The 17,408-nt window shown below is 34.8% G+C and overlaps 1 protein-coding gene across 1 annotated transcript; it reads right to left on the bottom strand.

Annotated features, from left to right (window-relative positions):
* Nucleotides 1–1,157: 1,157 nt before the first annotated feature.
* On the bottom strand, nt 1,158–17,170 carry LOC129919924 (ichor). The gene is made up of 4 exons (XM_056001032.1): nt 16,943–17,170; nt 2,538–3,254; nt 2,325–2,471; nt 1,158–2,263 (listed from the first exon to the last, which is right to left on the bottom strand). The coding sequence occupies exons 1-4, from the start codon at nt 17,150–17,152 to the stop codon at nt 1,265–1,267; spliced, it is 2,073 nt and encodes a 690-aa protein (XP_055857007.1). The 5' UTR covers nt 17,153–17,170; the 3' UTR covers nt 1,158–1,264.
* Nucleotides 17,171–17,408: the final 238 nt, after the last annotated feature.

The raw sequence follows: 17,408 nt of genomic DNA, 5'->3' as shown, positions 1-17,408 counted from the left end.
TGAAAAAAATGAAAAAAAATGTTTGATGCCAAAAGGTAGCGGAGACTCTAACCTTCATTTGGGTACAACTCCCATCCCTGTAGGTGCACGCGTTCTCAAACCGGGAGAACTTAAAGGTCAAAAAAAAGTTAAGCCCGATTCTGAAAAAATAGGCATGATGTGGCGGTTTAACATGAAAGATGATTTTTTTAAAATCTGACAATGTGCAAAGCGTAGGCCCATGACACAATCTATCATTTGGCATCACTCCCAAAAATTGCTCTCAAGCGGTTTAGCTTCCAGGAGCGTCCAAAGATTCGGGGATTTTTCGAAAAAAAATTTTACCCCAACTTTCAAACGCGATTTTCTCGGAATTTTGAAAAAAATCCAAAAACCCGATTATACCACTATCGGGTAGCTGAGAATATAAGCTTTCATATGGCACCACTCTCATGTCTCTAGGAATTGATACATTTGCAGATGAGATTTATTTTTTTCTCTCAGCGATAAATCTCACTGGTTGACCGAAACATAAAAAATTCAAAATAAAGGTTTCTCTCAGACCTTGACCGAAATTTTTCTTTTTTAAAAATAAAGGTTATTTTATGACCTTTGTTGAAAATGGCGACAAATAAGAGTTATTAAGGAACCTTTCAAAAGGTTGAGATTTATTTCTGATCTCTGGATTTAGGTATATAAAAACTATAAAAGTGATTTTGTTTAAAAAAATTCGTTGAAACTAATTCATATTTAAAAAACGGTTTTATGAGATATATCGTTAATAATAACCATTAAAACATAAATTATAGACCTTGTCTGAAAACTAACACTTGAATTTTTTGATCAAAATCGTAGTAGCCGGTTTTGAGATAATTAAACTTTTCTAAAATTGTTATAAAAGTACCGTTATTATTTAGCCAAAAAAAATATTAAAAAACCCCACTGTACGTGTACAGGATTCAAAAAATACTAAGTTTGGAGTGGATCGGTTATATCAACTTAAATTTTGTACGAATGCATAAATTGCTAAACCAAGGTTTGACCAAATGTCCATGTTAATACCTCAACAAAAAACAAAGAATATTCAAAATAAAACTCTACAAAATTGTCTAAACATTAAAATTAATCACATTTCGAATGAAAATTAAAATAAAAAAAAAAAAACAAAAGAAAAAATTAAAAACAAAAAATTAAAATACAATTTATCTAGGAACGATTGCGACACGATGTATATAAGAAAAAATTAAGACCACCACTACTGGAGCCCAGCGGGCGGTAGACATTTTTATCTGTTCGCGAGTAGGCCATTAGCTGGCGGCAGTGTTGGCAATGATGGCTGTGATGGCCCATTCGGAATTGGGGGTGTCGCAGTATTCGGACTCATCTGTCGCTGCTGAGCAGCCAGAGCTGCCACCGCCCCCGATGAACGTTGATGCTTACTGCCGCCTTTAACAACACTACCATTACTCTTCTGGGCCAAATGTGTTTGGTAGTGTTTCGCTAAATGGGCTTTCTGTCGAAAACTCTTGCCACACAATGAGCAGGCAAATGGTTTCTCACCAGTGTGAGTTCGAATGTGAACATTTACCGAATATTTATCCTTGAAGCCCTTGGAACAGATGGAACAGTAGTGTAACGATCGTTCCTTTCGTTGACCATTACAGTGCGTCGGACTGGTAGTGTTGCTGGGGTTATTATTGTTAGCTATGTGGGAGTTATTGTTGTTGTTGTTATTGTTGCGATTGTTAGGGTTTAAATTTGATCTTTTGTACTTCTTTGATCCACCACCACCTCCTCCGCCACCACCACCTTTACCCGTGGGTGGCGGTCGACTATTGCTCGACGTTGATACCTCTGGCTGTAGAGGTTGTGGCGGTGGCGGCGGTTGCGGTGGCTGTGGTGATTGTAATTGAACACAATTCTGTGGACCAGTTATTTCCATTATCACCTCGGGATAATCACTCGCCGTGCAAAATTGCTGAACTTCATTGGCGATCCGTTTGATCTTCTCGAATTCATTGGTGAAGGCGGTCTCCAGGGATAGGAACATATCTTCGACAATGATGCCAGCTGTCGTCGCTGTTGTTTGTGTACTTCTGCTTGGATTGGCAGAACTAGAATTGGATGAGTTGGTTGTTTGTTGTTGTTGATGTTGCAATTGTGATTGTCCCACGACATGGGCATGAGAATGAGATGAAGACGAGGAAGTTGTTGAATTACCGATGCCCTGACTGTCGTCGAATATTTGAGCAGTTAGAGCTGAATCGGCAAAGGAAAGTGAGTCCTGGAGAAAAGATTATGTGAACATTAGGAAAAAAGGTTAATATTTTTGGGTGGGAACTTACAGCTTCCGAATGAAACAGAGCTCGCCGAAGCTCTTCATCCTTCACCGATGGTGATGGAGGGAGTAACGTAATACCATTTTGTAAATGAAGACCTTTGGAATAGCCTTTGCCTTGCAGAGCACTCCTCAGCAAAGATTCAGCAGAATTCTACAAAAAATTCAATGAAAAATTTTAAAAGGAACTCTTAGAAAGGTCTTGAGATTGTTTTCGCACCTGTTCAGTATTATTATCAGCCATATGCCAATCATTGTTATTATTTTGGAACTGTGCCAATTGGGTTGTACTGTTTGTTGTTGCTATCGTTGTGACCGGTGGTATTGAACTCTGTGCAACCACACTATGCAAATGGTGTGGCTGCAATGACTGATGCACCTGATCGGTCTCTTTTGTTCCATCCGTACTAAATCCGCTATCATCATAGGGATACTCTGATTTTATATAACCGGGAAAGTTACCCAGTAAAGAGTCGAGATCCAATGACGGTGGTAATTGGGCGTCTGGGTCACGTTTAATCCATGGCTCATTGCCATTTAATACTGTCAATGTGTAAATTTGACCATCGGTGTTATCGTTGCTGTTATTGCCACCAACGATTGTTGTGCTGCTGGTTCCAACAGAACCAATTAAGGAATTAGCTTGACTGTTATTGGCGGTGCTCTGTGAACTGCTGGATGGTGTTAACGTTACCGGCGAGGGAAGTTGATGTTGTTGTTGTGACTGATGATGTGATTGTTGTTGCTGTGGCTGTTGTTGTTGTTGAGATGGCTGTGTAGACGTTTGTGACGATTGCTGTTGGGACTGATGATGTTGAGGCTGTTGTTGTTGATGTTGATGATGGTGCTGTTGTTGTTGCTGCCAACAATATCGATCGAGATCTTCGAATATTGTCGATTCTAAACGGCTATGGGTGTCCTTATCAGATGTCCAGAACTGAAAGTAATAAATCATAAAGTTGAGATTGGAAAGCTTTAAAAGGTGTTTAGAGAATTTTTAAAAATTTAATCGAAAAAATGAAACATAAGGAAATATTTAAGACCTCAAACCTTGAATGCTGTTTATCTGGAACACTTCGTAATGAAATTTTATACGGTATCAATTTTGGCTTTTCTCTGTTGTTCTTAAAATTGTAGATTTGTAAAACAAGTCTCTGAAAATCGTTAGGACCTCAAAACTTACAATATATTAACAATTTTTAACTAGGACCTCATGTAGATAAAAACCTGGGTGAAAATGTTTACTCTAAACAACACTCGTGTGTTGTTTTTAAAACTACAACTTCGGTTCAAGAAATTAAAACACGAATACAAATTTTAGAACCCAAGGTCTAAATGCCTTACAAACGGTGTTTATGGACCCTTTTGTGATGGTAATCAGACTAGAACTTTATTTTAATTCATTTTGGCTTTAATATCTAATTCTTGGACTTATAAATGTGAAAAACAAGCCCTCAAAAATACTTAGGCCCTCAAAACCTCTACATGATGAAAATCATGTGAAAATTTTACTCATAACAGCATGTGTTGTTTTTAAAACTATACATTCGGCCCGAGAAATTAAAAAACAAAATGTAAATTTCTAAGACCCCAAAGCTTTAAAGCATACAAAACTTTTTATCTGGACCTCTTCGTGATGGATGTCAGGTAAAACTTAGCTCTGGATCAATTTTGGCCTAAATCTGTTATTCCAAAAATAATTTGGACCTCAATAATTTTAGATACATTTTAAATTAGGACCTCTAAGTGATAAAAATATAGTGAAAATTGCATTCTGAACATAATGTGTTTTGTTTCTGAAAGTACAAACTTGGTTCGAGATATACAAGGACAAAGAACGTATTTAGGACCTCGAACCAAAGATAAATAACAAGCTGTTTGTCTGGACCCCTTCGTGATTGAAGTTAAGCTAGAAATATATTCTGAATCAATTTTGGCTTTAATCTGTTCCTTTTGAAATTATAAATTTAGACATAAAACACAAAAAAAAAAGTTCAATTATTCCGCCTCTTAGAGTCAATGACAGTGTTCTTGTTACTCAATCTGAAAAGGTAACCGCATTGGCTGACTGTTTTTACCAAAATCATTTAGTCTCATCTCATCTCAGTGACATTGTTACTGAAAATATTGTGCAAGATAAGCTTATTGAGCTCAATTCCTTAACGAGTAACGTTATTAGCAACAACTTTTTTAAAAATAGTACTGTGAAGAAGTTGATTAAACAATTAAAACCCAAAAAATCACCTGGCCTTGATGGTATGAGCAATAGGCTGCTTAAAGCCTTACCGTCAACGGCCACCAAGTATCTTACAATGGTTTTCAACTGTTGCATGATTCTTTCGTACTTTCCGAATGATTGGAAGAAAGCAAAAGTTATAGCTATCTGTAAACCCGGTAAAGCAAAAGATAATCCTAGCAGTTATAGACCTATTAGTTTATTAAGTGCCGTTAGTAAACTGTTTGAAAAGCTTATTAATCGACGATTACTAAACCATATTGAGGATGCAAATGTATACCCTAATGAGCAGTTTGGCTTTAGAGCTGGTCACTCCACAAGTCATCAAATTTTAAGAATTAAAAATCACGTCAAAAGTAACCTTAATTCAAAATTATCGACTGGTCTTGTGCTTTTGGACATCGAAAAAGCCTTCGACACTGTGTGGCACGACGGGTTGATTTACAAACTTATGATGTTTGGTTTTCCGACATATCTTATTAAATTAATAAAAAGTTTTTTACAAAACAGAAAATTTGCTGTTTACGCAGGAAGTGTAAAATCTACTCTATATAATATAGAAAGTGGAGTTCCACAGGGTTCTGTGCTGGGACCCATTCTTTTCAATGTTTTTATGTCCGACCTGCCACCTTTGGATGTAAACACTAAATTTGCTATGTTTGCTGATGACACAGCCCTTTTTTCGTCTAGTCTATTGCCTCATTGTGCTCTCAATAGTTTACAATGCTCACTGAATACCCTTCAAAACTTTTTTCATAAGTGGAAAATCAAGGTTAATGTCCAAAAATCACAAGCTTTATGGTTTTCTCGACGAAGAAAATCAGATTTTTTGCCACAAAATACATTACAGCTAAACTCTGTTGATATTGCTTGGTCCGAAAACTGCAAATACTTAGGGGTAACACTTGATAAGAAACTGACTTTCGACAAACATATCGCTAACACGATAAACAAAACTAATCTTGTAATAAGAATTTTATACCCGTTCATAAATCGCAAATCAGGTCTTGGTATGCATAATAAAATTTTGATATTCAAAACTATTTTCCAGCCTATACTTACTTATGGTGCTCCAGTGTGGTTTGACTGCGCTGAAACCCATTTAAAAAAGCTTCAAAGAGTGCAAAACAAAATATTAAAATTAATGCTAAACTTGCCAAGGCATTATTCTACAGCCAGGCTTCATGATAAGGCTAATGTTAATCAACTTAAGCTTGTACTCTATAATTTGCAAGATAACTTTTTTAGAAGATGTTCTTATTCTGATAATGAGCTAATTCTTAATCTTATAAATTAGATATTTTATTCATATCACGTTTGGGTTTGTGTGCAATTTTAGTTTTTAAGTATCATATAAGGGTTTTTTCTTGTAGATTTTCCCTTGTCATTTTTTTTCCTTTTCATTTAAATCATTTTTCATATTAGTACTTAGTTTATATTGAAGTTGTAAAGAATTTAATTTTCTATATCTCTTAAATAAACACACAATGTAACTGTAAATATTTTTGAACTGCAATAAATAAATAAATAAATAATAAATAAATAAATAACAAGCTGTTTGTCTGGACCCCTTCGTGATTGAAGTTAAGCTAGAAATATATTCTGAATCAATTTTGGCTTTAATCTGTTCCTTTTGAAATTATAAATTTAGACATAAAACACCAAATTTGATTCGAAAAAAAAATCACATTGAAATATTTTTTAAGACCTCAAAACATAAAATGGTATAAAGACCATATATGTAGGTTCTAGCTAAAACTTAATTCTGTACCAATATTGGCTTTAATCTTTTTTTTTTTAAGTTGTAACTAAAATTAAAACCCCGAAAATATTTAGGACCTTAAAGTTTAAATCATATATTCTTAAGTTTTTATTTGGACCTCATAGATCTTAAATAAAAACGTTTTGCTATTTGATTTTTTTTTTCAATTCTTCTCTAAGTTGGTAAAAGGAATAAGATGTTGACATCGGTTAAATAATTTATGACCTCAAACCACACCCATATCCAAACAAACAACAACACCCAAATGAATCTTTAAACCAAAAGCTGACCATTAATTTAATAAAACTCCTTCACTTCATGCATAGGTACGCAACCTTTCTCTTATCACATCTTTGTTCAATATAATTCACGCAATCCAATCCTAAATCACTCAACCCCTAGGCACTTTAGATGAAGCCGAAACACATAGTAAGGAAACAACCTAAACCATTCTAGACTATCGAAATCAGAAGATAACTCATTGCACATAGGTAGGTAGTCCTTCTTTATGCTGGGATGTTTTTGTTGAGTTTAAAAATTAACACGCAAACGATTGAAGAACGAACATGAGACACATTTTGATCACATCCCAGCTCCTCCTCCTACTGTATGTTATAGGTATTTTATAGAAACATACAAAATTGCGTGCAATATCTGATATAAACGACACACAGAGAGTGTCCATCAAATCCAATCCATATATAAAAGGTCGTTGAACATAACCCATAGATATGTCACGTGACAACAATAAAGCCTTTAAGCTATTTTGTATGTCGCATGCAAAAAACCACATCCCACAAGAAGAAAAACAGTTTGAGACCTGGAGATTGCCAGAAGCACAGGGACCCAACACGGGGTCCAAAAACCAAAAAAAAAAAAAAGAGAACGTTTTTCTTCTAAAGTCTGTATAAGGAAACTACAATTAGGCCAATGTTTCCACCTTAAGACAGCTCCCGCTGTCAAACTTCATCATCATCATCAACCGATTTTTGAGGGCAACACAGCTGCAGGATTATAATAATAATACACAGTTTACACGACAGGTACATTTGTCCAATTCTTTGACCGCCCCAGATGTATATGAGATGTCCTATTTTCGCACAGATTATATAGTCTGCATTTGAGAGAACCCGGAACATTCAATAATCGAGCAGAGCTTAAAGCAACTTTGAGTTTGAATATGAATATAGTTTTGCGTTTGAACACGCGTTCCAGAGATGCCAAAATTAATGTCAGCAAACGAACACGTTAACATGATTTATTAAGATGAATTGGTTAGTTTGTGTGGCAGATAGAGCTACGGAACGGTTGAATGCGGCATGCCTCACATGTAAAATTTATAGCACAACAATGCACCTATCGGGGATTTTGTATCTATCTATTTTTTCTGCAAGAGAGTCTCTGTGTCCGAATACTACATCTTCTCGTATATGAATTGGAGGTCCATTTCGGTAGCTTTGTAGAGATGAAATGAACCAAACCAACCTTTTGCGGTAGCTGGCTTGTAATGTGGATGTGCCAGTATAACACAGAGAGAGACTCCCTGGGTTCACTGTTATTAGTTCATTAGATGATGATTGTGGTTTGTTTCTTGTGTTTTGTTATTTTGGTTTATGGGCTTATATTGAGCCTCCAGCAGCGATGAAATAGTAAATTTACTATGCTCTGGCATAAACGAACAGTCCGCGCATTACAGTGAGTGCGGACACAGTGAGAAGATAAATTCTCTACGAATCATTTAATTAACCTGAATGACAGGGTGATTTGTAACCAAATCGGTGTTTTTTTTGTTTTATTTCGTTTGTCTATAAAAAAAGATGTTTATGACTGCGTTTACACTGTGAGGATTGTTTGATTCGGTTTTTCTGTGGTTTTATTTTTTATAAAAAAAAATAAAATATGTCAATAAATTATATTGAAGTCGCCATTTTGGTGGATGTCTGGGCATATAAGAATGACAAAATATAGACGGGAATTCTGACTTTTGAGTCTTGAGGATGATTTTTATTTGTTAAAAAGACACGAGTGGCAACAACTTCACTTTAAATTGATTCCAATGCAAAGGATTTTTTAAGAGAACACTTTTCGTTAAATAATAAATGGCGCCCAACGTAGGTTCCTCAATAATTTTATTAATAGAGAAAACGATTTATTTCTTAATTTTTTACCAACCAGAAACTGGCGTTGATTACTAACGATATTTAATGGAATTAAAAAAAAAAAAATGGCGCCCAACACGAGCTTGATAAAGTAAAATCAATTAATCTAGTGCTTCTCCAGTGCCTTTAGTAACAAATGTATCTTAGTAATATGTTTATTCTGTTTCCTATCTTGGTAGGTACTCACAAACGTAATCATATTTTGACTTGTTTATCAAATGGATGGCGCCCCAAGTGCAGGGCCCTATTTCATAAAACTACAAGACTAATAATTATTTGTGAATTTACTTGTAGCTTGTAAATTATCAGCAAATTTCTGTTTCATAAAGAATTCGAATAGACTAATTACTACAAGTATCGTAGACTTGTATCTACAAGCAAATTTACAAATGAGGCGAATGTTTCTGTTTCATAAAAGTATTTGCGCAAAAATTTATTAGTGATAGACTTGTAACTACAAGCGAATTTCTTACAAGAGGAGAAAGACTAATAAAGAAAAATATGGAGAGTAATTTGCTCTTGGAATGTGCTTTATGGATAAGGTTATAATAAGTTTAATGATCAAATATTAAAATCAAGAATCCTCACCAATTTTTTTGTGTTAATGATAGAAAAAAATGTACTAGTTGTGTGGACATTCAATGAAGGGCATTAGGTAGTAAAAGTGAAATAACAATGCAGTCTTTTTAATTGAATCATTTATTTTCAAAACATGATAAGTCCTAAATTGTTACTCTAGGGATAACCACGTCTATCTTCTTTTTCTTCTCCTGCAAAATTTAAAATCATGGAATTATCATGTTTTGAAAATAAATGATTCAATTTGAATGATGCCAAAAAAGTGGTTGGCACTAAAATCAATCTTCCTTGTCTAGTGACAAATAGTCTTGGCTTACAAATCTGTATGTATTCATCTACCTGCAATTACCAGTTTACCACTCAAAATAGGAGCTTTCCAGTGTATCTGTTACCGTTTTAAAGGATATAGATAAGTGAAACAAGTTGAACTTAACTTTTTGATATGGTATACATATACAGTATAAATATGTACCACGGTAGGAAGGAGTCATTTTGGTGCCAGTCATTTTTAGTCTATATGTTTTGCCAAAATTAGACAGCAAAAAAATGGAATCTCAATTACTTAAAAATAATGAGTTGTAATTGCATTTGAATTTCCATGTAACCTTACTATAGAGACAACAAAACTTGGACATCTGAAACATACAATTTAAAGATCTTTCAATAAATTCCAATACCTTATTTTATAAATGCAATAAAATAAAGAAATAATTTCCACTAAATTTCGATAGTTTCATTAGTTTTTGATTTACGTTGCACGGAGCGGAAAAATGCGTTTAAATTTTTTGTAACCTACTGCATTAGATTTGGAGCGCATGGGTTTGAAGACTATAGTCTTCATATACATATACATATCTATGAGCTTTTGATGCTTCATACAACGCTAAGATCACTGAAAATAGTTTTTTAGATGGTAAAGAATTTTTTAAACAAAAAGTGCAAAAAGTTTCCGAGGGAGTTCCACCACTTAAAGCGGAAAAATAATGAAGATTAAATTTAGTTATTTTTCTTTAAAGATTAATTTACTTATAGATTAATATTTAGTTCATTTATGAGTTAAAGCTTTTTTGACGAAAGTTGCAATAGATGATGTGTTTTGCCAAGTAATATTTAGTGCATCAATGTTTTAGTTCAAAGGAATTTCAAAACATTTTGCTATTCAAAAATCAAACAAAACAACACTTATTCATTTTTAAAGCTCAATTTCATTTGTTTGTATCTTTTTTTCTCAAGAAACATAGACTTTTCTATAGCCTATTATTTAAACTAAATGTTAAGACCATAATCTACCAAAAACCAATCTTTAAAAATCAAGCTTTTAGCTTTTAAAGCCAATATGTTTATTATATTTCACAAATATTCATCATAATATTTCGTCGCTCGCTGCTGCTACAGAAAGTTCGAATATTTGTTTATTATTTGTTTATTTTCGTTACTCCTAGTTACACTTGTAGTTTTTTAGAAGCAAAATAGTTTGAATTCGCCAGACTACAAATGAATAAAAATTTTTATGAAACAGAAAACTACAACTCCATACTTTATTTGTGCTTGTAACTACAAGTCTACAAGTACAACACTAATAGTTTTATGAAATAGGGCCCAGGTCCTTTGAAAATAAATTTTAATACTGGATCAAGGTTTACTCTAAATTTTTCAAGGGAATAGTGCCTAAAGAGAAAATAACGTGGAAAAAATGATGATGTTTAGTGTAAGTTTTTCAATACACGAAAAATGGCACCCAACAGAAGTCTTGTAAAACAAAATTAAGCTCACCGGAACGTTCTATAAATCGGCGATGAAGTTGCTCACTTGACTCGGATGGAACATTTTTGAGAAACTTCTGATCATATTTGTGTATAATGAATGAGAACTAAACGTAGGTTAATGCAGTAAATAAACTGTTCTGGTCTTTCTGCGGCAACGAAGGGAAGAGGGATTCGAAAAACCGAGGTTATTGGGTAATAAAGTTGGGAAGAACACAAGTGATTCTTTAGCCATTTTGCTTAAGATACAATTTTACAAGTGTTCTTAGGCCACTTTCTCAGTCGATTAAATGACACCAAACTAACATACATTTTGAATATGAAACTAGTTTATAAAATTAATAATACATAACCTTGCCTACAAGTCAATAACTTACCATTCCTAAGCTTAAATGTTGACTGTGAAACTGGACCTTTTTTAGCGTCGGCAATATAGTTTGGATTTTTATTTGGGAAGTTTAACTTAAGTTTTAATGTCGGTTAAACTGGGTTCGAGGGATACTTCAACAGTAAACATTAAATGTTACCGTCGGTAATGTAGTTCTCATAATTGAATAGAAAATATAATTCAAGTTTCAAAAATCGCGTACTCTAGTTGTTTCTAATTGTATCTTAAAGTTGACATAACACTGTCTTGTTTATAAGGTAACAGCTTTGCACTACCTTACCATCAGTTTAAATATTGACACCTTCAAATTAAGACCCTAATTGAATGGCTTTTATGAACAAAGTGGAGTATACCTACTTTTCTACTTTGCGTCTTCTGTTTCTGTTTAAAAGATTGCGGTATCTTTAAAGTTCAAAGAAAAAAAAAACATATATGAAACTCCTGAGAAATTCGACCATATACAATATTTCACTACAACCTGAAGCCGTAAGCTTTTCAAAGAAACAGTAAAACTCTAACTTTTTGTAGATAAATATCAAAAAGAAAAAAATAATCTCCTCATTGGTCATTTTAATGACAAACACTTGCAGCACTAGCATTATAGAATTTTAGTGTACAACTGATCATTTTTCACTACCCCTAGTACCTTCGGGCATAAGTTTATCCCAAAAAAGAAAACTCTTCAGTTTTTTTTTTGAAAAAGATACCATAACCAGAGTCATATAGCCTAGCAAACACACGGAAGTGATTTTTGATGATATTTTAAAGGATTCCCCTCGTCGAAACACACAAATAAAAAAAAAAACAGAACCACTCATTTAACAACAGCTCGAGTATAATGTCTTCTGCTTATAGAGCCCAGAAGCAAATACGCTGGTAATAAACAAACGATGATGTTCGTCTAAAGTTTATGTTTTCTCTATGCGCGTTACAGCAAGCTATAGAAAAAACAGTATAGGTACGAGAGGTGTACCCAACTGTAGCCCATAATATTCGCTTCTTCATCAAAAAAAAGCCTTATGGCGGCTTTAGGCGATATCGTTGGTATACATGCAAATTAAATGGACTCATGTGTTGGTTGAATACATACCTTTTTTCCTATAACTTGTGCGCCGGCGCTGCTGACTGGCTGTGCGCATCGACAAAGCATTAGGTTTAATCTGAAATAATCATTATTAATTAGAAGTATTGAACGCTCCAAGACACAACACAAAACACATTGCAAATGTACACGTATCTTTAGGAATATTTACCCCGAGTCGATTGGGTAATTAAAGATTCTGACACGTTTTGGAAAGAAGTTGAAGTGGAGATTCCCTCAAGTAAAGATGCACAGCGGCGGCGCTAGTTATAGTGATTTTGTGTTGAAGCAGCAGCGCATTGTAGTTTATTTTATGTGATTCTAATTAAATATCAATTGCAAACATACAAGTATCTAAGAGATAGAAATGTGTGTGTGTAGATTTGATCAAGATTTATGATTCGTTTAGTAATTTTTGTTAGCCGTGGGACAAAAGTATTTAATGCTAGTTTTTCAGATGTATTATTGCTTATGTTTCTTCATAAATCAGGAGTTAAAATAGTTGTGGAATAAGCTCTTATAGCTGTTATAGGGACGTTTAACGGTTCTATACGATCATTAATCAGTTGATTTATTTGTTAATGATCACTAAGATTTATATAAGCTGCTAATTTTCTCGCCTAATCTGTTTCTGACACTCTTGTTTGAGCTCGAAAGAAAAGATATGGGGAAGCAAAGCCTAGTGACCTACAACCTCAACATCTTCTTTTTGCTTGTTTTAGGGCCGATCTCACAGTCGAGTAAGTCGCACTTAAGTTCTCGTTATTAAAAACTTAAGCGTCAATCTTACAGTCACTACTTAAGTTTAGGGATGATAAGGTAGTGCACAGTTTTAAGTTTCCAATATTGGCCATTTAAAGACCGTGAAACTGACCACAAGAGCCACTTTTCACATTAAAATGTGCACTACCTTATCCTTCCTTAACCTTAGTCTTTTCTATCTTCCGAAGATCTAACTAAAACTGGACAAAATGATAATATATTGTAAACAGCTCTTTTAACCTAGATGAACATCAAAGTATCAGTCTGTCGGTAATGAAGAGCTCTAATGAAGAGACTAAAGTTTACAATATCGAATATATAATGACCACTTAAACGACTGTAACACATACTATAAGAATCATTATGTACATATAAAAGTGAACTTCCTTATCCTTTCTAAACTTAAGTCTTGTCTACCTTCTTTAAATTCTAGTAAAAATTGAGAAATCGCGATATCAGCATATATGCATTTTAAACAGAGCTGCTAACCTAGAAGCTCATGAAAGTATCAGTCTGTCGGTAATGTAGATCTTCTCTAAGGCTAAATGGAGATCTTCTCTAAGGCTAAATGGAGAAATGAGACTTCAGTCTCCAATATCGGGCTTTTGATAACCACTTATTCGACTGTAACATAGACACTAAAAATTATTTTTCTCATAAGTATGTAAACTACCTTTCCAAACTTAGGTCTGGTCTACCTAAATATCAATTGAAACGGACAAAATTATGGTATATTTTAAACAGAGCTGCTATACTAGAAGCACAATAAAGTATCCGTTTGTCGGTGATGTAGGTCTTCTTTAAAGCTAAATGGGGAAATGAGACTTAAGTGTTTCCAATATCGTACATTTAATGATCACTCACTCGACTGTAACACTTTTTAACGACTTCTTATCACAGAATTCAGCAGTGAGTTTACTAAAGATTGTCGGTAATACAGTTTTATTTTTTTTCAAAGGTGAGTAAAAACTTTGATTGAACATTTTTGGATGGGAAGCCTCACTAAGAGACGGTAAGGTAGTGCACATTTCTATAATAAATAAAACACTGTTACGTAAGCTTCCTAATTTTGATCATTTAAGTGGTACTTACCGATCGATCGTGTTTAAAACTCAGAATCACAAACTCTTAGTTTTGAGAATAATGATTTCTGACAGTTTTTAAATTTTACTGAAACCATAAAAAGGCAGTATTTATATACCTATAACCCCTCATAGCATATAGATTTTACACTTTGCTATCACCTAAGTGGGCACATCTTCAAGCCAACTCTAATCTTAGTTCTTTATGTTATAGGTGTTAATTGCCCAGACATTGCCAATAATATCCATCAGCTTGGATCAGTTATGACCTCGCGCGCACAAGATCCATTCATTCACTCCATAAACAACAGTATCCCAACGATGCGGTGGTCGTTACGCGGCAAAATAAAGGTCACAAAAGTATGCCTCCTTCCGATCATGATCACACGTTATATTCTACATATAGCATGTAAAAGAACTTTGTGCTCATCAGTGTGATCTGCGTGCGAAAATAAGGTTCCCAGATTCTCTATCTTCTTAATTTGCTTCCAGTTTTTTTTTTCTTGTATCCTCCTCTCTTGCTAAGAGCTCCGAGAGATGGACGACGTCATTTCTACATCACAGTAAGATACTCATTGTCCATGACCATGAAGATATGGGAAGTCTATGACCGTCGCTTATAGTGGTCGTCGTCGGTCATCCATGGTCATGGTACGATGACTAGCTAATTGACATTATCACGTAAGACAATCAAAACAGAGCCTTAAACAACAAAAATAACAAAAAAAAAACAACAACAATCAACGACGGTCATAATAATTTGACAATGATTTATAGTGCGCAGCGTAAATTGACGAAATTGTATGTATGAAACGTCAGCGGCCGACAGCGGGGAAGAAAATTATTGACCCACGCAGGAAAACGTGAAAAAAACTCTATACAAGACCCCGCTCACAATTTTTTTTTTTCAGTTGATGCTGCCAGCAGCGTGATTATGATGAATGAAGAATTACAACCAGCCTTTGAGCTCAGCCACCGTGAGTAATTCTTTAAGCTCCTTTACAAGACAACTTGCTGTGCGACGACGGACGACCGACAACGGACACGACGAACGGACATTTTCCTCCTGGTGATGGTGGCAAACACAAAAAAAAAAATAAAAAAATATTCACTCACTCATTGAGGTCATATCGTAAATCATCGGAAATCGTGTTAATCTATTGATTATCATGAAACCTAATGACGTTTTCCTATCATCTATACCTTCATCCATGAAGATGCTTGTATAGTGCTTCTATAGCTTCTACCAACAATCAAGATGTCCGATCGAACGAAAAGTTTAAATTATGCGATTGCAATGATGAACACGACGACGACAACTCACCAGCAGTCCAATCGGTGCTGATGGAAACTTATTTGCCTTTTCAATTAGTCGTGAATGATTGGCGACTTAGGGCCAGTACCACAGTCGAGTAAGTGGGACTTAAGTGACCGATATTTGAAACTTAATTGACGCTTTCAATCTTAAAAGGAGCATTTCCTTGCCATCCCTAACTAAAGTGTCGACTTTGAAACTAGCCCTTAAATAGGGCTTTTAAGCAAACGGCAATAAACAAGCCTATTACGGAAGACGCAGTGATTCACTCCCCGGGAATCTACTCGATCCGCAACCGCATCAAGTTTAAATCCGTGAACTCCCTGGGATAAACTGTATTACCGATCCACGAAACAACCCTAAACTGCTTACCGATATGTGTCATTGTTGACATTTGTAGAGCCAAATGTCATTCTATCACTTCCGCACCCGGCGGGTTCAGTAATAGAAAATCTGACGATAGTGACTCTCACTCCCGCAGTAGTGCTTCTGCGTCTTCGGAAATAGGCATGAATATCTCTTTTTTAAACGTCAAACTGTTCACTTTGATGATACTGACATTTGTTTTTCTTTTAGAAAGCATCGTTGCGAACTGTTGAGCTTTTTTTTTAATAAAATAAAATATTCTTAATAGTAAGCAACAATTTAACTTATAAATTTTAAATTTTTATTTGTCAGGTTCATCAAAGTGAGGGCTGTCACATTTGAATTTGACAGATTTGGAAACTTCCCATTTTTTCTTTGCAGATAAGGTAGTGTTAAGATTCATATAAAAATCAAGTTTTTCAACGTTTAAACGACAACTTTACAAGCTCTAGTTTTAGCTTTTGCTGCGATCTAATCAAATAAAATATCAAGCTCTTTTAATTACCGTGGTAACTTTTGAACCCACAACGACTTATGTCATTACCTGCATTTTTTTTATTAGTTGGTAGACTACTTATAGATGATTATTAGATCTAGTACTACAGTTAATATGTACATGATCATTTGCTCGAGTAGAAAACCTGTGCAGTTTAGTTTAGTACTAGATTTCTGCTCATGAGAAGTCTACCACATCCAAAGTAACGAAACCTTTGTTGACATTTTCGGTGCCGAACTTTTGAGGTAGAAATCTAGTACTACCAACCACACAGTCTATCTACTCAAACAGAAGGTCATGTGTTATTTGTAGTAGTAGATCAACTATTCTTTTTACTCATGAGTAGTTAACCGCCTCGAATGGAACAGAGCCGAACTTATGTATACGATAGCTCCGTTTCTTTGAAGGTGGCAGACTACTCATGAGTAGTAATCTAGTACTATTAACAACATTGCATATCAATATCATGTCCCTGTGAAGATTTTTGTAAAAGATCCACAAATTATCTACTCATGTGTAGTCTACGCTCTTTAAAGGAACGCAGCTAATGAAAAACAAACTGTATTATCGACAGCCTTTCAATTACTTATAAGATATTCAGATATTATGAAATAGAAACAAATTTATCCTACTCACCTGATCATAACCATCTAACGCTGGATCATTTGTCGTTCCATTTGTATCACTAGTTCCAGGCGGCCGATCATCATGGCCAACGCCGATGCCAATACCCATATCCGGTGCTGTGACAAAATCAAAAAAATCCGTTTTCGATAAATCTTCAGGTCGAAATGTCTCACTTATATCCATGCTCGTTGTTGACGACATTTCATCGGAGCCAATCATGCCAAGGTTCTGTTTACACTATATACTTCTCCTAAACCTCTCTCTTGTCGTTTGTTGTTTTGTGAGTCCCTATATCGGATATAAAATGCATGCAGGTATAGTCTTTGTTATAGGGACAGATTCTTAATTCCCTTCTGTCAAAATGTCAAACACAAAAATATAATATCCATTCGGAATCCATGCGGGAGAACTGTCAAAAAAACAGACAGGCACACAGAAAAAAAATCTCCTGTCAGGTGCATTTGATTTGACGATG

This window comes from Episyrphus balteatus, chromosome 4 (genome assembly GCF_945859705.1).
Source record: "Episyrphus balteatus chromosome 4, idEpiBalt1.1, whole genome shotgun sequence".
NCBI lineage: Eukaryota > Metazoa > Arthropoda > Insecta > Diptera > Syrphidae > Episyrphus > Episyrphus balteatus.
This window is presented reverse-complemented; position numbering and strand designations above follow the sequence as displayed.